The sequence below is a fragment of the Trifolium pratense genome, linkage group LG1 (assembly GCF_020283565.1).
Source record: "Trifolium pratense cultivar HEN17-A07 linkage group LG1, ARS_RC_1.1, whole genome shotgun sequence".
Lineage (NCBI taxonomy): Eukaryota > Viridiplantae > Streptophyta > Magnoliopsida > Fabales > Fabaceae > Trifolium > Trifolium pratense.
This window is the reverse complement of record NC_060059.1, coordinates 50,451,279-50,477,599: the sequence shown is the minus strand read 5'-3', so window position 1 is coordinate 50,477,599 and position 26,321 is coordinate 50,451,279. Positions and strand designations below refer to the sequence as shown.

The 26,321-nt window shown below is 35.6% G+C and overlaps 3 protein-coding genes across 5 annotated transcripts; all 3 read right to left on the bottom strand.

Moving 5' to 3' along the window:
- Positions 1 to 1,089: 1,089 nt before the first annotated feature.
- Positions 1,090 to 7,288, bottom strand: LOC123903226. Of its 3 annotated transcripts, none has more exons than XM_045953161.1 (5): positions 6,541 to 7,288; positions 3,945 to 4,348; positions 3,641 to 3,852; positions 3,008 to 3,275; positions 1,090 to 1,848 (listed from the first exon to the last, which is right to left on the bottom strand). In XM_045953161.1, exons 1-5 carry the CDS (start codon positions 6,578 to 6,580, stop codon positions 1,555 to 1,557), a joined length of 1,218 nt encoding a protein of 405 aa, XP_045809117.1. In that variant the 5' UTR covers positions 6,581 to 7,288; the 3' UTR covers positions 1,090 to 1,554. The 3 variants fall into 3 exon arrangements, with proteins under 3 accessions (XP_045809117.1, XP_045809119.1, XP_045809118.1); XM_045953163.1 differs by having other exon boundaries at positions 3,945 to 4,258; positions 6,541 to 7,265; XM_045953162.1 differs by having other exon boundaries at positions 6,886 to 7,265.
- A 1,641-nt stretch (positions 7,289 to 8,929) lies between these two features.
- On the bottom strand, positions 8,930 to 16,183 carry LOC123903228. The gene is made up of 5 exons (XM_045953165.1): positions 16,004 to 16,183; positions 14,270 to 14,532; positions 13,964 to 14,175; positions 10,305 to 10,572; positions 8,930 to 9,349 (listed from the first exon to the last, which is right to left on the bottom strand). Exons 1-5 carry the CDS (start codon positions 16,095 to 16,097, stop codon positions 9,056 to 9,058), a joined length of 1,131 nt encoding a protein of 376 aa, XP_045809121.1. The 5' UTR covers positions 16,098 to 16,183; the 3' UTR covers positions 8,930 to 9,055.
- Positions 16,184 to 17,002: 819 nt separating this feature from the next.
- On the bottom strand, positions 17,003 to 22,980 carry LOC123903227. Its single transcript, XM_045953164.1, has 5 exons — positions 22,703 to 22,980; positions 21,725 to 21,987; positions 21,419 to 21,630; positions 19,187 to 19,454; positions 17,003 to 17,555 (listed from the first exon to the last, which is right to left on the bottom strand). The coding sequence occupies exons 1-5, from the start codon at positions 22,794 to 22,796 to the stop codon at positions 17,262 to 17,264; spliced, it is 1,131 nt and encodes a 376-aa protein (XP_045809120.1). The 5' UTR covers positions 22,797 to 22,980; the 3' UTR covers positions 17,003 to 17,261.
- Between the last annotated feature and the right edge of the window lie 3,341 nt (positions 22,981 to 26,321).

The window sequence follows — 26,321 nt, the reverse complement described above, 5'->3', positions numbered from 1 at the left end:
ATTGAGGATGCATGAAAGAGCTCCGTGGGAATCTCCTAATGTATTAAAATTAAAAACATGCTCTATAAACATGCACCTTAGCCATTGTGATATTATCCTATCAAAATTTAAAAGAACAAATAAACATAAGCACAAAACTGTGTCATAAGTCCTAGCTCAACTGACAATTAAAATTAAAAAAAAAACATAAGCACAAAACTGAGATACAATTTATTTATTTTTTTAGAAGATTTTGTTTTATTCCTTTGTTTTAAATCTTTTTTTGAGATTTTTTTTCAGTCCTTTTTATAAAAAAAAAAAAAAAATTGAGAAGGTTTTATTTTTTATTTTAAATAATTGAATGCGACATAAGCAAACTCTCTAATTAAATGATACCTAAGTAATTTCTATGAAAATGCACGAGAGAGCTCCGTAGGAATCTCGCTATATATATATATATATATATATAAAATAGAGATGTGTTTGGCCCCTCTTTGCCCATATATATATAAATTGGATGTATGTGTAAAAAAAAAATTACACCGACGGTGCACAACAATTAAACTCTTAATTCAAAGGTTTAGATGTTGGGTGAGTCACCTGTTAGTAACTTTTTGGTATTGCATTTACGAAAAATAAAAAAAAAATTAAAATCGGAATTAGTGGAATTTTTAAGTCATAGTTCAATCGTTGGAACCTCAATTAAACCGGATGACAAATGAATAGAAGTTATATTTAAGATAAATAAAAAAAAATTAAAAATAAAATAAAATAAAACCAAAACCAGTTGAATTGACTGAAGTTGAATTACAGTTAAACTGGTCAATTCCAGTTCAATTAGACCCAACGTAACAAGAATCAAACCAATTGGTGAAAAAGCTGATTGCCTGTTGAACCAAGCTGCTTACATGTGGGAGTTCAAGCCAATATATAAGATTAATTATCAATGCGCATATTTAATTATCAAAGTTGCTCAAAGTTCACCATATGTATTGTATTTGTGTGTGATCTTCGGTTTGAATTCTCCGAAATGTAGATAATAAATGTTGAAGCTGACCCGAGATTGCTGGTGACCGGAAACATTTTGTGCGAAGAAAACCCAAATTTATATATCCAACCAACCAAGTACATGATTTTATTTTATATTTGTCACGGAACTTGTTGGACATATAAGATAAATTTCCCCCTCCCAATTGAGTTTTTTGCATACGCGTGAATGAAGGATTAAACCCCTCGCCACTTTAGATATCAGAAAGTTCAAAGTACCCTCAACCTAGAAGAAAAAACGCATAAAAGACTGAAATCATACCCTACTTAGACAAATTATCCTCCAAATGCATTCATGTAGTCGCTATCTGCAAATACATCTTATTTATAACAAAACATGCCAGCTTATGTTAAATTTTAAAAGACAAGAACTTATTTAATTATCAAGAAGTAACTAGATTCATCCTACAGACAAAGTTGCTCAAAGTATATCATATGTATTGTGCATGATCTTCAGTTTGAATTTTCCGAAACGTAGATAATAAATGCTGAAGCTGACCCGAGATAGCCCATGACCGATACAGAAGCCTACTTCACACCTAAAAGCGACTTAATGATAGTCTCACTCATGCCATCGGCGTGAGGAAAGAGGTGACCTGAACCTGGAAGTTCGTGATAGTGAATCCATGGAAGGTTTTGTGCAATGAATCGTTGTTGTGTAACATTAACAAATAAATCATCAACTCCTTGCCAAAGATGAACAGAACCTTCATTGTTTGGAAATGGATTTTGAAGATCCAATGGAGTATATTCCCAGCTTCCATATGCAATATTTGCGTCACGGTGGACAGATTCATATTCCCCTTGCTGTCTTACCTGCGCCTGTGGAACGAGACATAATATTAGATATCACGAGAGAAAGTATTTAGTTGAAGAAAAAAAATACTGCAACATATTATGCTCAACTAAATTGAGGCTAATCCAGAATTTGATGGTTTGATTGATCGACCACTTCTCATATGTACCAGATTCCCATAAAACTAATTTATTATAAGGGTGCTTATAGAAGTCAAATGTTGTTTTGCATTTGTCTGATAACTGTAACATCAATTACCAAAATTTCATGATAAGTCCAATGGCGTATCTAGGACCCTGAATCAATAAACTTCAGGCGTTATCCATGGAAGCGTAGGGAAAATCGAAAAAAATTACACGACACATTATGAAGATTGAATCACTCGTTATGCTGAGCTTACCAAGTCAAAGCAGCATTGGTCTAATAACTTTCTAAATAAGTTGCTTAAACATTTTGGAGAGAAAAGAACAAAGAGTTAATGCATTTTTTTGTGGCGATTAATTCCAAAAGTTTTTTTTTTTCAAGTTTTGGCTGGACTTTTTTCATCTGCCTTATCATAAAAAACAATACCTAGCATGATTACAAATAAAACTCTGAAACATAAGAAATTAAGAATAAGGATAAACTACTTAATTAACCGCTTATTACATAAGCACTTTTCAATAAGTGATTATCATATAAGTGCATATGTATAAGCTATTTCTGTGACAAACGATAAAATAAAGTCAAACTGTTTTTATATAGGTCATAAGTTGTTTAAATAAAGAATCTTGGAGAGCTTATGAAAATAAGTTAAAGACAGTTTATGGACATGTCATAAGTTGTTTCCAAAAGTTCTACAAAACAGCTTGCAAGTGCTTATGCCAGTAGAGAAGCTCAAGTAAGTCAATACAAATAGGTCCTAAGTAGTGAAAGTTGTTCATAAATGACTTCAAAAACCGAAAACATACATATGCTGCGTTAAACAGTTAAAAAATCTAAACTAAAAATCAAAATGTGCCACAAACTGAATGTGTGCAGTCGATCCGAGGTCTGATATTCACCAAAAAAATCAAAAACCAAATTCAAAATCAATTTTAATTAATTTAACAAATACAACTATCAGCTAAATCACTACATGTATTGCATCCAGAATAGAAAGAAAAAATATCCAATTTTGGGATCACCAAAAAGCTTGATACTTACCACATAATTATCTTTATTATCCAACAACTTAGTTAAAAGCTCTTTGTCTTGTTTCAAAAAGTTATGTAGACTACGAGAAATTGCGCTACAAATCGGGAACCATCTTTGAGTGTTCCACCAGTACGTTAGCCATGGCGTGTAGTGAGCAACACGAAGTGCCCATTGGTCTTCTAATTTCATTTGGGAATAGGCTTCTGCAGTTATGTTTGCAGGAAAACCAGGCCACCAGTAGTTGACGACTGGGGCTAAGAGCGCTATACCTGCCAGCCTGTCAGTATTGGAAAAGTATTATCAGTTAGAAATACGGAGGGGTCAACAACTGTATCTCACATCACACAACTACAATGTTGAGAGAAATAAAAAGGTATACACAAAACAAGAAAGAAATAGTAGTGATATATTTGGGTGTCAACACTCAACAAAACAAAACTACAAATAAACTGAATAAGGGTCTATTTGGACAAAATTTACAACTTAATTAAGTGCTTATATATATATATATAAGCTATTACTATAACCAAAGATAAAATAAAGTCAAATTATTTTCATAAGCTATCCTAGAGAGCTTATGGGCATGTCATAAACTGTTTCCATAAGCTCTCTCAAATAGTGTAACAACTAAGTCAATCATACCTGTGAGGTATATACTTAAGGCAGTTCCAAGTAATTTGCCCACCCATGGAATAACCAACCACGTAGAATTTGGATCCCAATCCCAACTGATCAGCAAGCTCCTCGATATCCAAAGCAATGCTCTTTAAAGTACGATTTGGATCAGGATCACTTTCTCCATAACCAGGTCTGTCGAAAGATACAATGTAGATCCCCAATTCCTTCACAATATCCTGAAATCTCACATTAAATATAATTACACAAATCACGAAGAAATCTGAGAATGCTATAATAGACAGAAGAAAAATGTAATATAGAAAATTACAGGTGATAGGGTGTCGGCAACCACAGCGTCATGTCTACAACTGGTGAAACCGTGGACAAAGATGATTTTATACTTTGAGTCGTCTTTTGGAACACCGTGCTCTTTGTATGCCAAATGTCTTCCATCTCTTAGTTTGATTCTTGGCGCCGTTATAGGTGGTCCATTAGGAGAGCCACATATCTTGGGAGGAGGAGGTTGAGAAACTTGATAAGCCCATGCTAGAAATCCAACAACCAACACTGCCAGTGTTGTTCTAAGTATTCCTGAGAATTTGTAACATGGTGCCATTATAAGTGGTCCATCAGGAGAGCCACCTATATTGGGAGGAGGAGGAGGTTGAACAACTTGATAAGCCCATGCTAGAAATCCAATATACAACATTGCCAATGTTGTTTTAACTATTCCTAAGAATTTGTAATGTACTACCAAATTAAAAGACAGATAAGTACAATTTAAAACATAAATTATGGTTTAAAGTTCATAAGTCAATGCCAAAATAAATTTCAATAATTAGCTTATGCTGAACACAGGTAAACGTTGGGGTCTTAACCCTTTGATTGCTAGGGTAAAGGGTCCAAGTAATCCATAGTTTGACCAGGAGTTAGGTAAAGTTTGGCCAATGATAGTTTCGGCCATGAATCAAACTGAGATTCTCCTGATCGATCGATTCGACCTTAACTAAAGTTCATTAACCACTTTAGCTCAGGTAAAACAAACTGTAAACGACATAGACATACTAATGTCAACAAGGATAGATTCAGTTACTATAGATCAAAGGGTTGCTCTTGAAAGACTTAAGTTTGGTTCATGGCCTCTCCCTACACTTTAGCATACTCATAATTAGACAATATTGTTGGGTTCTTTATATTGGCTACATTTTGCAAAAGCCAACTCTAGCCAGATGCTGGACAAGATGTTGTAGAGCATTCGAGTACAACATTATATGCTCTATTTTTGCGCAGAATTTTTATATCATATCGAAGGAAGATTCAATTCGTTTTTATGCATCAAGCTTATGTGCCAAGCCAACCGCGCCTTGTTGTCCAAGTTTCTGAAGGTTCTGGAAGGCGTACATGTGTTATTATTTAATACAAAAATATATCGTGATATATTTTTGAATTTAATCAAACATGGTTTTATTTTTGAAAATAATATAGGGCTGGCCGCAATTCTTACAGGCTGTATGTCTGTAAACCTAGCTTGCACACCAAGACAATTGAAGACTATAAATACGTGAAGACTCATGCCATTCTACTTGTGTATTTTTCTAAACCGTGTTTACTAAAAGTGTGTGTTTTAGGGTTTAGAGTTTTGTGTTAATTGTGAGTCTTTCTTGTGTCACTTTGATGCAAGTTTAGGACTGTGTCTTGGGTTTTAATTGTAAACTACTCCTAAGCTTTGAAGCACGGAGTTAGTGTGTGTGTTTCACTCGAGAGCTTTTAAGCGAGCGTGGAATCTAGTTTCTTAGGAGGTTGTCTCCATTTTTTATCGTTATAAAGTTGACAGCAACACAGTACATGTTGTTAGAAGGAATTGGGACGGGGTCTCATATCTAGGAGGTTCCTAGGTATGATTGCACGGGTAGTGTCTAGGCGATAAGTCAAGTACCGGGTGTTGGTCGAGGGCTTTGAACTAGAGCTATTATAGTGGATTCATTCCTGGATTGGTATCCCCAGAGTAGGTGACGTTGCACTGAACTGGGTTAACAAACGATCTGTGTTATTTACTTTTCCTGCTGTTTATCGCTTAATTGTATTCAGCATTTATATTGCTACAACAGTTGTTGTAGCATCTTGCGTAGCATCTGTTCACGGCGTGTCAGATTTCAAATACAAATAACTAAATGTCATATTAAAGGAAAAGAACAATTAAATTAAAATTTGACAAACTCATATTGACAACTAATAAATGTTATATATTGATTAAGGGAAAGGAATATCATAATTCGCAAACAACAGATAGTTTCTTATTTTTAATCCTCCGTTGGTAATTCAGAGTTCGGCCAAGAGGGAAAGTAAAGTCTAACCAATTCAAACTTGAGTTTACCCGAACAATTTTCTCTTAACTGGAGTTCATTATTCATTTCAGCCCAATCACTTGGCTTTGATTAACAAACAATAGATATAGCTTAATTAAGATAGGTGCAAACAGTATCCAAAAAAAAAAAGATAGGTGCAAACAGATAGTTCATCATAGGTATCCAACCAACCATAATAGTAATCTGCATCTTTCTATATTATTATTGTGGGAAAGGTTTCCCTAGTGCCGATTAAATAAACAAACCAATTTATATGGGAAAGTAACCTCTCAATTTTAAAGCTACCTATGAATCACGGACATGGACAGGAACACCGAACACGACACAGATAATAATTTGAGAAAATGACATAATTTAGTGTAATTATAATTGTCGGTGTCGTGTCAGGGTCCGACACTGGACATGGCTACGGCTAATCTGAGGAGTGTCTGTGCTTCATAGAAAGGTACAGTACGACACGACCATCAAAATTTTCAGTCAAAAAGGGATAAAAGAACATGCAAAAAGTGAAACTTTGATGAAGAAAGAAGAAAAGAGAATGGAAGAGTGAAGACCCACCTGCAGGAAGGTGAAAAGAAGCTGATTTGTTGGCCCTCATGGTATGAGAACGAGCTAATGCTTCAGAAATATTTGTGTTGCAAGTGAAGAGAAAAACAGTAGAAAGGAATAGCCTAGACAGAGTTGAAAGGTTTGTGAGATGGTAAGAACAGAGGCAGGTCTATAAGTAGAGGTGATGAACAACAACATACAGAGACCATGGCGGCTATCTATCTTTTCTCCTATATCCTTAAAAATCAAATTTGCTTCTTCATTTTGGGTCAGTCAATTATTCAAACAAGTTGTGGGCAAGCAAAACAAACAACGACTACGACAGAAGAATGAAAGCATTCAACAAACAAACACCTGAATCGAGTCATTTCCTTCGGCATCCACATGTCTGCTGCTTTGTTTCACCAGTTGTAGTAATAGCGAACTGAATGTGGGGTGTGACGGCGGACCGGTGGTGAATGGGCAGATTGGGTTTCCCTGGTCTGCACACAGACAGCTTCACGGCATGGCAGCTGTGGAAAATCCAAAATCACCTGAAATGGAAATCTATGCACATGATTCTTAGAGAAAAGAATTTTCATAAATTTCCATGAAGTGGTTTTCGAACAATCATGTACATAGATTTCCATTTCCATTTCCACTTCAAATGGACAATATCTGGAACAAATATACATAGAGTGATTCACTTCAAAATCAAATCAAATTGATAAAAAATGTTCCGGGTAGGCAGATGGAAATGGAACCATCTGCTCTTTTTTTCTTAAAAAAAACAAACACTAAATTGCCCTTTTGTATCAGTAATTTTTATAAATTTACGATTTTGACCGTTAAATTTTAAAATAGTATTTTTAACTCTCTAATTTTTATAAACTTGAGATTTAGTGCTTTAGTTTTAGGGATGACAGGAAAACCTAAAATCGAGAGATCCACCCGAACTCAAATTCAAGTCAACGGGTGAAACCCGAATTGACTGGCTTTGGATTTGGGTTCGGGTGACGCCCGATACCACGGGTATGGGTTTGTGATCACTCAAACTCACACCCACCCACCCGAATATATGTTAAATTACCTATATTTTGCATTTTCAAATTAGCAGACCTTGTTTTGCTTTAATTCTCATCAATGACATTATCTTTTTGTTTAAATTTACAACATATATTTTTGCTAACTGATTAGCAATATATTTAAATTCCCTTGTTTTTGCTTAAATTTACAATATGTTTTGCTAACTGATTGGTTTGACAGACCTTGTTTTGCTTAAATTTGCAAAGTAGTACAAAATGTGTTGCGGATTTGGGTTTGGGTGGAAAAACTCGAACCCAGTGGGTGTGGGTTTTGTTTTGCCACCCGAACAACCTTTGAGTTTGGGCAGTGTAAAACCCGCACCCGTTGTCATCCCTATATATGTTGCAAAAGGATGATCACCCATTAATTTTGACCAAGTTAACACACATGTGGCAAGTGACTCACATGTCACATCAGTCATCAGCATGTTTTGTCATGCGGACAATGACTCACATGACAACTCAGCATGGTTGCCACATATGTTGGCATGTCATGTGCGTCACTGTTCATGTGACAAAACATGTTGATGTGGCATGGGTTGCCACATATGTTGGCGTGTCATGTGCTTCACTGTCCATTTGACAAAACATGTTGATGTGACATGCAAGTTATCTGTGCATTAACTTAGTCAGGGGTCAAAATCGCAAGTTTAAACATAAGTGATATACTTTAGACACCATAACTACAAATAAATCACCAAACATAACAAAAATAAATAAACATATTGGTAAAAAAAAAGTTAAAATAGAGACACTTGAAGAAAAATGCAAGTTTTGGACATTCCTGTTTAGTTCAGAACATAGAATTTGAACGAGAAATGTTATTTAGACACAACTTTTGAGACAAAAAATACAACATATAAGGGCAATTATGTTATTTCCTTGATAAAAAGTACAAGTTGGTAGAAAAGAAATGATGAAGGTGAAAGATAAGGATATGAAATGACATAATTGTCCCTAAATATTGTATTTTTGTCACAAAAGTTGTGTCTAAATAACATTTCTCAATTTGAACTAAAGTAGTGTGTGTATATATAATACAAGATTCAAAACTATGAATGCACAAAAAAAAAATGGATTGAAAACACATATTACCTTGTGAAGGAGACAACGTTGATTTTAGATCCAAAACACAAGAAAAATCGCAACTTTTTCAAGAGAAAATGTGATTTGAGTGTAGATGAAGAAGTGATAATACAATGAGTAATAATTGGCGTATAAAGCTCTTGTTAGGATTCTAGGTTCCAAAATCTAGCAAGTGAAAAATAAATTCCAAACCGTGTCGATTAGATGGTCTGAGAGCAATATAGAAGACCTAAAGAGCAAAATTCATATTATTTTAAGCCAATATGAGATTAATTCAACTCTTTTAAGATTGTAGTTTTTGCTCAAAGTTTATTAACTGCATTCATCAAAGTTTGGACATTTACAAAATGGAATGCAATGATCGATACAGAAGCCTACTTCACACCTAAAAGTGACTTAATAATAGCTTCACTCATACCGTCCCCGTGAGGGAAGATGTGGCCCGAACCTGTAAGTTCGTGATAGTGAATCCATGGAAGGTTTCTTGCAATGTATCGTTGTAGTGTAACAGGAACCAACAAATCATCATCTCCTTGCCAAAGATGAACAGAACCTTCATTGTTTGGAAATGGATTTTGAAGATCCAATGGAGTATATTCCCAGCTTCCAAATCCAATATTTATGTCACGGTGGATACTTTCATGTTCACCTTGCTGTCTTACCTGTGCCTGTGGAAGCCAAATAAAAAGTTACGGAACTTCAAAAAATGAGAATTGAGATGGTAAGAAATTGGTCTTATCAGGCAGTTATCTTATCTGTGGTCGTGGATGCGAGGGAAAATCAATAAATACAAGACACACTATGAAGATTGATTCACTCGTTATGCTGAGCTAATCAAGTCAAAGCGGCATTGGTCTAATAAAATTGAGATATTGTAAACAGATTGAAAGTTTCAACCATATTCTGTGCATATCTGATAGTTGTCAAATATCCTATTCATTAATATATGCCTAAAAAATTTTGCATCTTCTCCTACATATGCATTAACTATCATAGTTTACATTCTCCATACTATTTTGTGTATTACTAGTACTATTTATCATATAATATTTGTATTTTGTAACTAAGACAAACTATTGTGTCTATAAATTCCAAAAGCTTTTTTTTTTCTTTTAAGTCATGAATGGACCTGGTGTGGGGTGGGTAGCTCAATTGGTTAAGCAAGTTGAGCTAAGGGTTAAGGAGTTGGAGGTCCAGGTAACAACTAACAATTTGCCATTCAAGAAAAAAAGAATTCATCAATGGACCTTTAAGAAATTAAGAATAATAAGGATAAAAAACAATAGCCATTAAAAAAAAGGATAAACAACAATACATAAAACGATTACAAATAAAACTCTCAAAACATAACAAATTAAGAATAACATGGATAAACAACTTAATTAAGATGCTATAGCATAAACACTTATAATATGAGTGCTTACAAACAGGTCCTAAGTAGTGAAAGTTGTTCATGAATGACTTAAAAAACGGAAGACATCCATATGCAGCTTTAAACAGTTTAAAAAACTAAGAACACACACATGTATCATGGTCAAACAAGAAGAGTGTATATGCCACAAACTGAACGTGTGCAGTCAATCCGAGTTCTTAATTATATTCACCTAAAAGCATGATACTTACCTCATAATTCCCTTTATGACCCAACAACTTAGATAAAAGCTCTCTGTCTTGTTTTGAAAAATTATCTGGACTATGAGAAGGGACGCTACAACTCGGGAACCACCTTTGTGTGTTCCACCAGTACGTTAGCCATGGCGTGTAGTGAGCAATACGAAGTGCCCATTGGTCTTGTAATTTCGTTTGGGAATAGACTTCTGCAGTTAAGTTTGCAGGAAGATCAAGCCACCAGTAGTTGACGACTGGGGCTAAGAGCGCTACACCTGCCAGCCTGTCAATATTGGAAAAGTATAATCATTTACAAATGCAGAGGGGTTAACAAATGTATCTCACATCACACCACTACAATGTTGAGAGAAATAAAAAGGTATACACAAAACAAGAAAGAAATAGTAGTGATGTATTTGAGTGTCAACGCTCAACAAAACAAAACTACAAATCGACTGAATAAGTGAAATGATACTAAAATTGAATAGGAAATAAAGCTAAGATAGGAATCATTTTTATTGAACTTAGATCAAATTGTTGCAATACAAAAGGAATTTGAGATGTGAAAAGAGAGTTTGGGAGAGAAGAATAACAACTTCACCAATCACATAACTCACAAAATACTCCTATTACACTATTAATAGTAAATCATTTCTCCACATAGTCCCATTATTTGGGCTGAAGTTGACTAACTCCTATTTGGGCCTACCCAATATGGTGGGTTCATTACAATACCTTCCCCTTTAAAACCAACCTTGTCCTCAAGGTTGTAAAAATTGCTCATAACACAAATTTTACCCGGATCCCATTGTTTGAATGGTGACCACATAACTGCTGTATAGTTTCTCAAATGTCCACCATCTATCCTCATCAACATGATGGAAAAAACAATGGCAAGATTGCCAGGAAACAAATCAGTAAAATGATTTTTGTTAATAACTAGCTGATCCTTAGGAGTGTAATATATTGCTGGAAGATATGCCTCACTAATACCCTGTTCATGACCATTCCAAAGTGCGGTGCATTTATGATTAAAACAAAACCAAGTATTTGCAAACGTCTCACGAATCCACTCCGGCACAAGTAGCAAAATCTCATAGTCTGAAGCATATTCACTGCCTAAAGATATGAGTGGACTTATCCATGTTGTGAAAGTAAGAATGTTGTGAGTAGTAACATAACCACCTTGGCAAATTTGCTTTTGTTCTAAGTCCCTGCAAGCCTTTTCAACAACAATACAATAGTTTCCTTTTATAAACCATTCACCACATGCATATTGATAAGTGTATCCCAAAAACCATGTCACACCACTTCGAGAAATGTTAAATCCACAACTGTGACACTTTGTGCCTTTTGGGAACAAATAGAACCCAATATTAACATTCTTATGACAAGGTAGAAGTTGCAGACAATAACAAATATGACATGTCCCTTTCTCTGTACCACTAGCAAGAGACAACAAGTTGTTATGGGTATATGTAAACCACGCAAGAAAGCCATAAATCCAATTTCCATTCCGGAGTTTAAAGGGAAACTTCACCCCACAAATGTGAGAAAATTCAAGATATTTATCAGCAACAACACACTGATATATTTGAAAAATTCCACAGTGTGATTTTGGCGGCACTCTCTTATTATGCATAAACACATGGCTTCTACAATGTGGTGAAGTAGAAAACAAATTACCAGGATTCGACTGTTTCATGTCATAATCCTTGCCCTCATCTATGAGAGGAGGCCCAAGCAGAGGTAGAAGACTAATAACATAGTCTGGTGATGGCATATTGGTTTCCAAAGCAACCCGAGCAGCAAACACATCCTCGCGTGGTTTCAGCAGTAGACTCATTGTGACATTGCGAGAAAGTGAGAGCATCGTTTGTGTTGTGACCTTCAGACCAACAGAGCAAGTAAGAGCATAACTAGCATCTGACAGTAACTTCATTGTTGATAAGATGGAAACCATGGTATAAAGATTGTTGTCAAAAACATTAATAACCACAAGTTGAGACAAGATGCTCAAGCTCACAGATATCAAACCAGTCACACTATATCTATTTCGATAAAAGCTCCTAAAGCCAATCAATTTGGGAAACGTAAGTGTAACAAATTCCTGCAAAACCACCACTATGTGTTCTATGTCAGGAGGCTCAGGAGGTGGTGGAAGAACAGCGGTTGCTCGCATCACTTGCAATTCCCCTTGGGTCGATTGAAATTTGTGACCACCAGGTTTTGGCAACGGTGGAAACATTAAGTGGTTCTCAACGGCTACACCATTAGGTGGTTCAAGTGATAGTTGAGGGTGCAATAATGCACGATCTGGTGGTTTTGGTGGTGGTGAATGTGTTGGGACATTTTGTCGAACATGAGATATGCGTGTTTGAATTGAGGCAGTCAATGACACCATTGCGTTCTCCTCCAAAATTTTATCACAGTGCAATTGAAACTTAGGTTCCAGACAACTAGCTTGTTTATTCCTTATACTCATAAAATGCAACGCAGGAGGAATTTCACAGTGCAAAGACAAACCTTGATTTCTCACAACATCCTTGTTGCTGGCATCGACATCCTCTGAGTCAGATATTGCAGAGTCTTCATTAGGGAAGAAATGCGTGTCAATCAAGTCCGGGGAAGAGGAAAATATTGTCGTAACTGGAAGAGCTTTGATCAACGACGATTCTACGATTTTCCCGATGCAATCACCGATTGTATTCACCATGGATTTCAGTTCACTTTGAACCATAAACTCATCTGCTCGTGGGATTTCTTCTTTCCTCTGCACATTATCAGCAATTGATTTGTTGATATCGTCAGTAACAATTACAGGCAAATTTGCAACCAAACTGTCCAAATACAGCGTCGACGGTTTTGCAATTGGATTTTCTCTGTTCACCGATTTGAAAGAAACAATTTCTTTGTGCGACAGGTCCATGGTTCTTGTACACAACAATAGTTTAATTTCATGATGAGATTTAGCTAAACGCTTATCAATTTCATGAAATGATGCCGCCTTGGATGAATTGAGGTGAGAGTGAATCGGTTGTATCAGCGTTGAATTGGATGAGTTCGTAACACCATGGAAAGAGCTCCGTGAAAAATATTTTCGTCGTAGATCGGCCTTAGCTTCAATACGGTCCCAGACAGTGTAACCGGGTCCGTCCAAATACGCTATTTTCGCCCATTCAGCATTATACTCTGCTTCGATGTCTTTCCAATGAGTTCCTACCGCATTCGCCCATGTATACTCTGCCATGGTGAGAATGAAAGCACCAATGAAATGATACTAAAATTGAATAGGAAATAAAGCTAAGATAGGAATCATTTTTATTGAACTTAGATCAAATTGTTGCAATACAAAAGGAATTTGAGATGTGAAAAGAGAGTTTGGGAGAGAAGAATAACAACTTCACCAATCACATAACTCACAAAATACTCCTATTACACTATTAATAGTAAATCATTTCTCCACATAGTCCCATTATTTAGGCTGAAGTTGACTAACTCCTATTTGGGCCTACCCAATATGGTGGGTTCATTACAATAAGTCCTTATATAGAAGCTATAAGTTACTGTCACAAGTTATCCTAGAGAGATTATGGACAAGTCATAAACTGTTTCCATAAGCTCTATCAAACAGTGTCACAAATATGTCAATTCAAATAGGGCTTCAATCATACCTGTGAGGTATATACTTAAGGCAGTTCCAAGCAATTTGTCCACCCATGGAAAAACCAACGACGTAGAATTTGGATCCCAATCCCAGCTGATCAGCAAGCTCCTCAATATCCAAAGCAATGCTCTTTGACGTACGATTTGGATCAGGATCACTTTCTCCATAACCAGGTCTGTCGAAAGATACAATGTAGACCCCCAATTCCTTCACAATATCCTGAAAAACCTCACATTAAATATAATTATACAAATCACGAAGAAATCTGAGAATGCTATAATAGACAGAAGAAAAAAGAAATATAGAAAATTACAGGTGATAGAGTGTCGGCAACCACGGTGTCATGTCTGCAACTGTTGATACCATGGATAAAGATGATTTTATACTTTGCTTCGTCTTTTGGAACACCGTGCTCTTTGTATGCCAAATGTCTTCCATCTCTTAGTTTGATTCTTGGCGCCGTTATAGGTGGTCCATCAGGAGTGCCACATATCTTTGGAGGCGGAGGTTGAGCAGCTTGATAAGCCCATGCTAGAAATCCAATAAACAACACTGCCAGTGTTGTTCTAAGTATTCCTGAGAACTTGTAATGTAATGCCAAATTAAAAGACAAATAAATAAAATTTAAAACATAAACTATGGTTTATAGTCCATAAGTCAATATCAAAATACAACGTAAAAACTAGCTTATGCTAAACACTGGTAAACTTTGGGGTCTTAACCCTCTGATTCCGAGAGGAAAGAGTCAGTATAGTAATCTAGAGTTTGACCATAAGTTAAGTAAAATCTGACTAATAATTGTTTCAACCATTAATCAAACTCAGGTTTCTCCTGATCGATTCAACCTTAACTTGTTTTTTATAAGCGATTCGACCTTAACTTCTACACAGGTGAAACTATGAGGTCTTAACCCTTTGATTGCTATGGGAAAAGACCCTAGTAATCTAGAGTTTGAGTGTTTGACCAGTAGGTAAGTAAAGTCTAGCAAATGATTGTTTCAGCCAGCAATTAAATTTAGGTTCTCCTGACTTCGATTTTTTTTATTACCATGCTAAAGAAAAAACTAACGGAAAAGGGAAAAAACTACACTCTCCAGAACCAAGTTTTAGTAGAATCTGCGAAGAGGAGCTCCTTCAGGCCATGCCGGGGGTGTACCAAGCAATCTAAGTCAGAAGAGGCTCCAATTTTAGCAAGTATTTCCTTCCGGGAGGGTGTGGTTAAATATGCACTTTCCAATTAAGCTGAAGGAGATCTTTTATGTCTTGAATCAGAGTAACATAGTTATGAAATTTTGGAGTTGAGCATGAATGGTATGAGACATAGGAGAGAGTTTCTATAACAGGCAGGGACGGACCCAGGAAGGTCACTATGTAGGCCTATGCCCCCACTTTGATGTGAATTTTTTTATACTACTATACATATATTATATTATATAACAAATAAATTAGTTGATAAATTTCATAGTAGTCCACACTCACGCCCACATACAATCAGTTCAAAACTTACTTAGTTGCCCACGCCAAAAATTTATGGGAGATAACCGGTTAAATAATTGTTTAGTTACTTATATTGAGAGAGATATTTTTCTTGATGTTGAAAAAGAGAAAATTATTCAATTTTATCAAAATATGGAATGTAAAGCCACTAGGTTTGGTCTAGTGGTGAGGAGTTTGGGTAGTACGTTATAGGTCCTGGGTTCGATCTCTAGCTCATTGTAAACAAAAAAAAAATATGGAACGTCCTAGAGAACAATTATAATGTATTTTTTATGCTTTTGAAAATGAAATGTTATATTTATTTAATGATGCAATTTTATAATGACCCCACTACTCAAAACTTCTGGTTCCGTCCCTGATAACAGGTAATGTGTATTGAATTATTTAAGTTTTGTTCTTTGCCTCAACTCCTAATATGTGGGATAGTAACCTCAATTCTAAAGCTACAGCACGACCCATTAAAATTTAGACATAAAAAGTGATGAAAACCATGCAAAAATGGAAACTTTGATGAAGAAAGAAGAAAAGAGAATGAAAGAGGGAAGACCCACCAGCAGGAAGCTGAAAAGAAGATGATTTGTTGGCCCTCCTGGAGTGAGAACGAGCTGATGCTGCAGAAATCTTTCTGTTAACTCCCGTGGCCATTGTAGAACAGAATAATATTAATTCAATGGTGGTTTAGATGTTGGATGAGTTACTTGTGAGATGGAACTCTCCATTTTTAACTAGGTTCCAAGTGTACAAATATACACCATATTTATTTATAATTTTTTTTAATATAATAGCACTTTTAAATGAATTCCACAAGTAATTATACATCATTTAAATAGATCCCACAATATATAGATATCATCAATATTTACTTAAAAAATACTGTAGTAATTATTAAGTACTCAATTGTGTTTCGCTTCAAGAAATACTTGTTAAGTAATAATGCTTAACAAAGAAATAGATAAAAATTGATGAAATTTTAAGTCATAATTTAATCGTTTGAATTAAACCGGATGACAAATAAATAAAAATTTTAAAAAATGAAAACCAGTTGAACTGGTTAATTCCGGTTCAGTTAGACCCAATGTAACCACAATCAAACCATTTGGTGAACCAGCCGATTACCTGTTCAACCGAGCAATTTGGTATGATCAATTCCCCTTCCTCAATTGGAAGAAAGCCTCCACTTAAATATCTACTCCAAGTATTATTATTAAATTCCACTTAAATATTCTTTCTTTCTTTCAATAACCTGCATTTTTCTTCAATCTCTAGATATCAAAAAGTTTAAAGCACCCACAACCTAGGAAAATAAAAAGCTCAAAAAGAGTGAAATCAAACCGTATTCAGGGCCTCTTTGGATTAAGTTATGTTTGAGGTTAGGAAAAATAGCTTATGCAAATAAATAAGTTTTTATGTTAATTCATAAGTTTTCGCTAGTAAAATTTTTATCTTCATAAAATACCTTAACAAACTTATAAATTATACATAAAAGTTTATTTATTTGTATAAGTTGCATAAACTCAAAAATAAGTCGATCCAAATGGGCCTTAGACAAATTATCCTCCACAAAATGCATTCATGTAGTAGCTATCATCAAATACATCTTATAAATAACAAAACATGCCAGCTTCTTTTAAATTTTAAAACACAAGAACAATGCGCATATGCAATTATCAAGTAACTAGATCCATCCTACAGTCAAAGTTGCTCAAAATTCAGCATATGTATTGTGTGTGATCTTCAGTTTGAATTCTCCGAAACGCGGATAATAAATGCTGAAGCTGACCCGAGATAGCCGGCGACGGATACAAAACACTACTTCACACCTAAAAGTGACTTAATGATAGCCTCACTCATACCATCCAAGTGAGGGAAGATATGGCCAGAACCTGGAAGTTCGTGATAGTGAATCCATGGAAGGTTTTCTGCAATGCATCGTTGTAGTGTAACAGGAACCAACAAATCATCATCACCTTGCCAAAGATGAACAGAACCTTCATTGTTTGGGAATGGATTTTGAAGATCCAATGGAGTATATTCCCAGCTTCCAAATCCAATATTTATGTCACGGTGGATGCTTTCATGTACACCTTGCTGTCTTACCTGCGCCTGTTGAAGCAAAATAAAAAGTTATGAAATTAAGTGAGAATTGAGATAGTACGAAATTGGTCTTATCAGGCAGTTATCCGTGGATGCGAGGGAAAATCAATAAACACAAGATACACTATGAAGATTGATTCACTCATTATGCCGAGCTAACCAAGTCAAAGCAGCATTGGTCTAACAAAATCGTAGCCATCCAATCAACATTGAACGGCTCAGATTTTAATACAGTTTCAATTTTTTAAAATATATAAATTCTGACCCTCAAATTTAAACCGTTCGATCTTTGATCAAACGAACATGGTCTTGCTGACTGCATGCAGTCAAGGGGTGCCGACTGCACTCAATCCAGATCCGTATATATATATAGATATTTCAGTGGCTAATCTTTTCGTTGTCACAAAATGCATTAAAATAAAATACGGAAAAAAATTATACAAGTGTAATCGTCAAATATCCTATTCAGTATTCATACCAATCACTAAGACACAGACTATAACCTTAATATTTAAAATTCTTGACCAATGATTTTTAAGGATTTTTTCCCGATAATCCATGGAAGAGGAAAGAAGGTATTATGAAGAAGTTAATATTTGCCTACAAAAGTTGCATCTTCTCCTTCATCAAAACTGAGAAAGAAAAATGCATTAACAATCATAGTTTACATTTCCCTACTATTTTGTGTATTATTATTTATCATATAATATTTGTAACTAAGACAAACAATTGTGGTGATTAATTCCAAAAGTTTTTTTTTTCTTTTTCTTTAAGCTATGAATGGACCTTAAGGCTATGTTTGGATTGATGGAATAAAATGGAATGGAATGGAAAGGGATGGAATAGAATAATGTTCCATTGTTTGGATTTGTAAAATAATAATGGAATAGGATGGAATAAATTTATCCCATACCACCACTTACCTTCAATTTTGTTCCTCTCCTTTTTAAAATATCCAAACAATGGAATGGAAGATTTATTCCATTCCGCTCCATCTCATTCCACTCCACTCTATTCCGCTCCACTCTATTCCGCTCCACTCCATTCCATTATAAACAACAATACATAACATGATTACAAATAAAACTCTCAATACATAACAAATTAAGAATAACAAGGATAAACAACTAAATTAAGATCCTATAGCATAAACACTTATCATATGAGTGCTTATGTATAAGCTATTTATATAACAAAAGATCAAATAAAGTCAAATTGTTTTCAAATAGGTCATTCGTTGTTTTCAATTTTCATAAACTATTCTGGAGAGCTTATGGACGTGTCATAAGTTGTTTTCATAAGTTCTCAAAAATAGTCTCACAAGTGCTTAATTCAGTAGACAAGCTCAAATAAGTCAATACAAAAACGTCCTAAGTAGTGAAAGTTGTTCATGAATGACTTCAAAAATGGAAGACATCCATTTGTAGCTTTAAACAGTTTAAAAAACTAAAAACACAAACTGATTGTGTGCAGTCAATGTGAGTTCTTATAATCACCAACAAAATTTTAAATCAACTTTTATCAATTTAACAAATACAAACTATCAGCTAAATAACTCCATGCATTGCATCCAGAATAGAAAGAAAAGAAGAAGAAAAAAAAAATCCAATTTTGTAATAACCTAAAAGCATGATACTTACCGCATAATTCTCTTTATGATTCAACAACTTAGATAACAGCTCTTTGTCTTGTTTTGAAAAATTATCTGGACTACGAGCAATTACGCTACAAATAGGGAACCATCTCTGCGTGTTCCACCAGTACGTTAGCCATGGCGTGTAGTGAGCAACACGAAGTGCCCATTGGTCTTCTAATTTTATTTTGGAATAGACTTCTGCAGTTAAGTTTGCAGGAAGATCAGGCCACCAGTAGTTGACGACTGGGGCTAAGAGCGCTACACCTGCCAACCTGTCAATGTTGAGAGAAATAAAAAGGTATACACAAAACAAGAAAGAAATAGTAGTGATATAATTGAGTGTCAACACTCAACAGAACAAAACTATAAATAAACTGAATAGGCCTGTTTGGACAAAACTAACAACTTATATTAAGTGCTTATTGTTGGAAATTCCGCCTTCATTGCGGTCCGCCCCCATCCGCCTAATTGCGGCATTTGGGTTGCCTTCATTGCAGCCTCCAACACCTTCATTGTGTTGGGTGTGAAGGGGTGGATTTAGTCCCACATTGCTAAGAGATATGGCCTGTGTAACGTTTATATAGCTTGGGCAACCGTCACCTTACAAGCCGGTTTTGTGAGGATGAGTTAGGCCAAATATAAAATCTGACATGGTATCAGAGCCTATCCTAGATCTATTGTTGGGCTTCCCGCATCGTCCACGCTTCAGGCCCATTGGGCCCGAGCGTGAGGGGGTGTGTTGGAAATTCCGCCTTCATTGCGGTCCGCCCCCATCCGCCTAATTGCGGCATTTGGGTTGCCTTCATTGCAGCCTCCAACACCTTCATTGTGTTGGGTGTGAAGGGGTGGATTTAGTCCCACATTGCTAAGAGATATGGCCTGTGTAACGTTTATATAGCTTGGGCAACCCTCACCTTACAAGCCGGTTTTGTGAGGATGAGTTAGGCCAAATATAAAATCTGACATGGTATCAGAGCCTATCCTAGATCCATTTGTTGTTTGTTGTGGAGACCTCCCATATTCGGGCCACCCGTTGTTGTTGATCCCACGTTCCAGCTTGTTCAGTTCTGGACGTGAGGGGGTGTGTTAGAAGTCCCACATTGGCTAGAGATATGGCAAAGATAGCCTTTATAAGTGTAGTGCAAACCTCAACTCTCAAGCTAGCTTTTGTGGTTGAGTATAGGCCTCATAAATTCTAATATGGTATCAGAGACTATCTTAGATCTATTGCTGGGCTTCCCGCATCGTCCACGCTTCAGGCCCATTGGGCCTGAACGTGAGGGGGTGTGTTGGATATTCCGCCTTCATTGCGGTCCGCCCCCATCCGCCTAATTGCGGCGTTTGGGTTGCCTTCATTGCAGCCTCCAACACCTTCATTGTGTTGGGTGTGAAGGGGTGGATTTAGTCCCACATTGCAAAGAGATATGACCTGTGTAGTGTTTATATAGCTTTGGCAACCCTCACCTTACAAGCCGGTTTTGTGAGGATGAGTTAGGCCAAATATAAAATCTGACATGGGCCTGAACGTGAGGGGGTGTGTTGGATATTCCGCCTTCATTGCGGTCCGCCCCCATCCGCCTAATTGCGGCATTTGGGTTGCCTTCATTGCAGCCTCCAACACCTTCATTGTGTTGGGTGTGAAGGGGTGGATTTAGTCCCACATTGCTAAGAGATATGGCCTGTGTAGCGTTTATATAGCTTTGGCAACCCTCACTTTACAAGCCGGTTTTGTAAGGATGAGTTAGGCCCAATATAAAATTTGACATGGTATCAGAGCCTATCCTAGATCTATTGTTGGGCTTCCCGCATCGTCCACGCTTCAGGCCCATTGGGCCCGAGCGTGAGGGGGTGTGTTGGAAATTCCGCCTTCATTGCGGTCCGCCCCCATCCGCCTAATTGCGGCATTTGGGTTGCCTTCATTGCAGCCTCCAACACCTTCATTGTGTTGGGTGTGAAGGGGTGGATTTAGTCCCACATTGCTAAGAGATATGGCCTGTGTAACGTTTATATAGCTTGGGCAACCCTCACCTTACAAGCCGGTTTTGTGAGGATGAGTTAGGCCAAATATAAAATCTGACACTTATATATAAGCTATTACTATAGCAAAAGATAAAATAAAGTCAAATTGTTTTCATAAGCTATCCTAGAGTGCTTATGGACATGTCATAAACTGTTTGCATAAGCTCTCTCAAACAGTGTCACAAATAAGTCAATTCAAACATGACTTCAATCATACCTGTGAGGAATATACTTAAGGCAATTCCAAGCAATTTGTCCACCCATGGAAAAACCAATCACGTAGAATTTGGATCCCAATCCCAGCTGATCAGCAAGCTCCTCGATATCCAAAGCAATGCTCTTTAACGTACGATTTGGATCAGGATCACTTTCTCCATAGCCAGGTCTGTCGAAAGATACAACGTAGATCCCCAATTCCTTAACAATATCCTGAAAAACCTCGCATTATATATAATTATACAAATCACGAAGAAATCTGAGAATGCTATAATAGACAGAAGAAAAAAGAAATATAGAAAATTACAGGTGATAGAGTTTCGGCAACCACAGCGTCATGTCTGCAACTGTTGATACCATGGATAAAGATGATTTTATACTTTGCTTCGTCTTTTGGAACACCGTGCTCTTTGTATGCCAAATGTCTTCCATCTCTTAGTTTGATTCTTGGAGCCGTTATAGGTGGTCCATCTGGAGAGCCACATATCTTGGGAGGAGGAGGTTGAGCAGCTTGATAAGCCCATGCTAGAAATCCAATAAACAACACTGCCAGTGTTGTTCTAAGTATTCCTGAGAACTTGTAATGTAATGCCAAATTAAAAGACGCATAAATACAATTTAAACCATAAACTATGGTGTATAGTCCATAAGTCAATATCAAAATACAACTTAATAATTAGCTTATGCTGAACACAAGTAAACTTTGGGGTCTTAACCCTATGATTCTGAGGGGAAAGAGTCCTTGTAATGTAGAGTTTGACAAAGAATTAAATAATTGTTTCAGCCATGAATCAAACTTGGATTCTCCTAATTCAGGAGGGGGCTGGAACCACTAGATGTCAGAACTAACTCCAGAAACAGATTAAACTGGTGGTGAAAGCCCAAAAAAATAAAAATTTAGATTCTCCTGATTGATTCAACCTTAACATGTGTAAAACTTTGAGGTCTTGACCCTTTGATTGCTAGGGGTAAAGACCCTAGTGATCTAGAGTTTGACCACTGGGTAAGTAAAGTCTAGCCAATTATTGTTTCAGTCAGGAATTGAACTTAGATTCTCCCAATCGATTCGACTTTAACTAAAGTTTGCTACCCACTTGAGCAGGTAAAACTTGGTTTGATTCAGTTAGTATGGATCAAAGGATTGCAATTATGTGGGATACTAACCTCAATTCTAAAGCTAAAGCACGACCCATTAAAATTTAGACTTAAAAAATGATGAAAACGATGCAAAAATTGAAACTTTGATGAAGAAAGAAGAAAAGAGTGTGAAAGAGAGAAGACCCACCTGAAGGAAGCTGAAAAGAAGATGATTTGTTGGCTCTCCTGGTGTGAGAACGAGCTGATGCTGCGGAAATCTTTCTGTTAACTCCAGTGGCCATTGTAGAAGAATGGGGCCACAGAGAGTTGAAAGGTTTATGCGACGGTAAAAACAGAGACAGATCTATAAGTATATGAGATCAGATACGGAGATTATTCTATGTGGAGTGTGGACCGGACGACGATTAGTTCCTAAACACCACTTTTCGTTTTTAGTATACTTCAATTCAATTCAAGTAAACATTTAATTTAGTCTTTTTTTTTTTTTCGACATAATTTAATGGGGTTTTCTAACTTAGACCCTAGTTAGGTCTAAGTTAGCAAGGTGCACCTTTTCAATTGGACCAAAATACCCATTCTTTTTAATTAATTAACCAAAATACCCATCAATGGACGCGGATCCAGTGTCGCGCGCGTACCGAAGGACCATGGTTACAGACCGTTGATTTCCATCAGACAGCCAAGATCTGATCTCATCAAGACTGTCTGATCAATCCGACAGCCCAGATCATCCTGATCCATCAGATTCCAGCGCGTGCGCCACACTGGATTACACCCTGGAGAGAGAAAAATTTGCTTTTTAAAAGTAGGACACGTGTCACACAATGGTTGGCTGGACGTGATTTTTGTTCATTTAATACTTTGAACTCAATTATTTCGTTGTAAATTAATTTTTTATTTTTTTTTTTATACCAAAATTCATAATTTTTTTTTTCTACAAATAGAGACTTGGTTCGTTTGATTTGGACACCGAAAAAAAAATGCAATTTTTCACTACCTTAATCTCATTTTTTGTCTACTAAATACGTTACTTGTATGTTGTAATTTAACACGCACCACTCAACCAACTCACTGAAACCATTATACCAGGAAAATAGTAGATAATATTCTGGAACGTTTGGTATATTTTATGAAATTTTTGGAGACCTGAAACTATTTTTAGTTAATTAAATGAGATAAAACGGTAATTAAAAACTAATGTTTGCTTCTGAAACCATTTTACTGGTAGAATGGTTGCACATAGTTGTATTCTGAAACCATTTTACTGGTAGAATGGTTTCAATGAGTAATTTATTAATTGTGTTTGCTTCTGAAACCATTTATCTGGTACAATGGTTTCAGAGAGTTGTAATCTGAAACCATTTTGCTGGTAGAATGGTTTCAGTAAGTTGATTATTAGTTATTTGCTTCTGAAACCATTTAGCTTGTAGAATGGTTGCACATAGTTGTATTCTGAAACCATTTTACTGGTAGAATGGTTTCAGTGAGTAATTTATTAATTGTGTTTGCTTCTGAAACCATTTATCTGGTACAATGGTTTCAGAGAGTTGTAATCTGAAATCATTTTGCTGGTAGAATGGTTTCAGTGAGTTGATGTAAGGTAGTGAAAAATGAGATTAAGGTATTGAAAAATTGGGTTTTTGTTTCTGTGTCCAAATCAAACGAACCAAGTCTCTATTTGTAGAGAAAAAAAAATTATGAATTTTGGTATAAAAAAAAAAAAAAATTAATTTACAACGAAATAATTGAGTTCAAAGTATTAAATGGAAAAAAATCACGCCCAGCCGATCAGACAGCGACACGTGTCCTGCTTTTAAAAAGTAGATTCTTCTCTCTCCAGGGTGTAATCCAGTGTGGTGCACGCGCTGGAATCTGATGGATTCGGATGATCTGGGCTGTCTGATTGATCAGACAGTCTTGATGAGATCAGATCTTGGCTGTCTGATGGAAATCAACGGTTTGTAACCATGGTCCTGCGGTACGCGCGCGACACTGGATCCGCGTCCATTGATGGTAATTTGGTTAATTAATTAAAAAGAATGGGTATTTTTGTCCAACTGAAAAGGTGCACCTTGCTAACTTAGACCCAACTGGGTCTAAGTTAGCAGCCCCCTAATTTAATTTAGTTCCTAAATTGTGAAAAATGTAGTAATAAATAATCACTATTTTTTTTTTTATTAATCCTGTGATTCTCAAAGGAATGAGACCCCGATAATCCAAAATTTAGCCGTAAAATAAGTAAAGTCTCACGAAGAATTATTTCCAGAAACTGAATTCAAGTTCGAACAATTTTTCCTATGAGGAGCTCATTAACCACTTATGTCTGAAATATTCATGCTTTCGGATCTGTAGTGTTTATGACACCAAAGTCGTTGATTGGATCTGCACTTGACCAAATTTAATTCTACAACCTGAAACAAATAAACGTCGCACCAAGACGGAACAATAATACTCCGCATTAAGACGAAAAAACAAAAATACACCACACTAAGACGGGATTCAAAGAGATGATTAGAAATGATTTATTTGTGTAAGTAATAAAAAATTGATTTGTATTAAATAAAATAAGGAAGAAATATGGTAATTAAGGCTCACAGCCATTGATTTATATCTCACAGATAATATTGATTATTCTCATTTCTCGTAATAAGATAGTGTTCTCGCTGGAGTCAGATACATTAAAAGTTTGATGTATCTAGATAATAATATGAACTAGATTCATCAAATTTTCAATGTATCTAAAAAATGAATATTTTCTTATAATTAAGATCGGAGGGAGTACTGGTTAAGAATACCAAATATAGTATAATAATTTTAGAATTTGTTTTACAAACAATTTTAGAACTTGTGTAGTTAATAAACAATATTATTTTCAATACAAAATTGACCTTTTCTAGAACTAGTACATCGGCCGAATGCACTAATTAGCATACCCTTATTTAAAATACTTGAGATGAATTACTTTATCTACAAAACGTTGTATTTGTAGATTAGAATCCTCTAAGCTGGAATAAAAAAATAAAAAATAATTAAAAATAGTGTGAATGATTTTGAGCTCGTTTAGATTGGCTTATTTTTTAGCTTATGTGAAAGAACTTATATACATAAATAAGTTTTTATATATTATTATAAGTTTTTCGAGGTAACTTATGAATAAACAGCTTATAAAGACATTATTTTTGTTAGTAAAAAATTATGAATTCAGATAAAAACAATGAACTTAGAAGTAAATTTTATTTGTATTTTGTCACGAAAGAAATATAATGTTGGTCCACTTTGAAACTGTGATTTGTACCTTCTATATATATTCACCATGGAACTCCATTGAAACACCAGAAAGAATGCATAAATGCCAAACAAAACATATATGAAACACAAGTGATAAAAACTAAACCCCTAATGTGTCAAAAAAAAAAAAACCCTAGTAATAGAAAAACATGGTGTAATAACACACCAAAAGGTACAATTGTTTGAAACCAAACTAACTTTTTTGTTTATTTTTTTATTTTATATTTTTTAAAACATTATTTAGTGATGAAATTCCCAAATAGAATTTTTTTTTTAAAAATGATAAGTTGGCATGCCGCGTATAAAAAATGTACTGTCATATGCCAACAACACGTGTGTTCAGAGTTTAAGAATATGAATTGAAATCTTTAAATTACAGAGGAGTAAAGCATAAAAAAAATATTAGTAAAACAAAACTTATTCAAATATATCAGGTTAAAACACTTATTAACCTGATATAAATTAAACTAAACCTAAACTAACCTCAGCTAGTTAAAGCTGTTAGTTCAAACATAGCC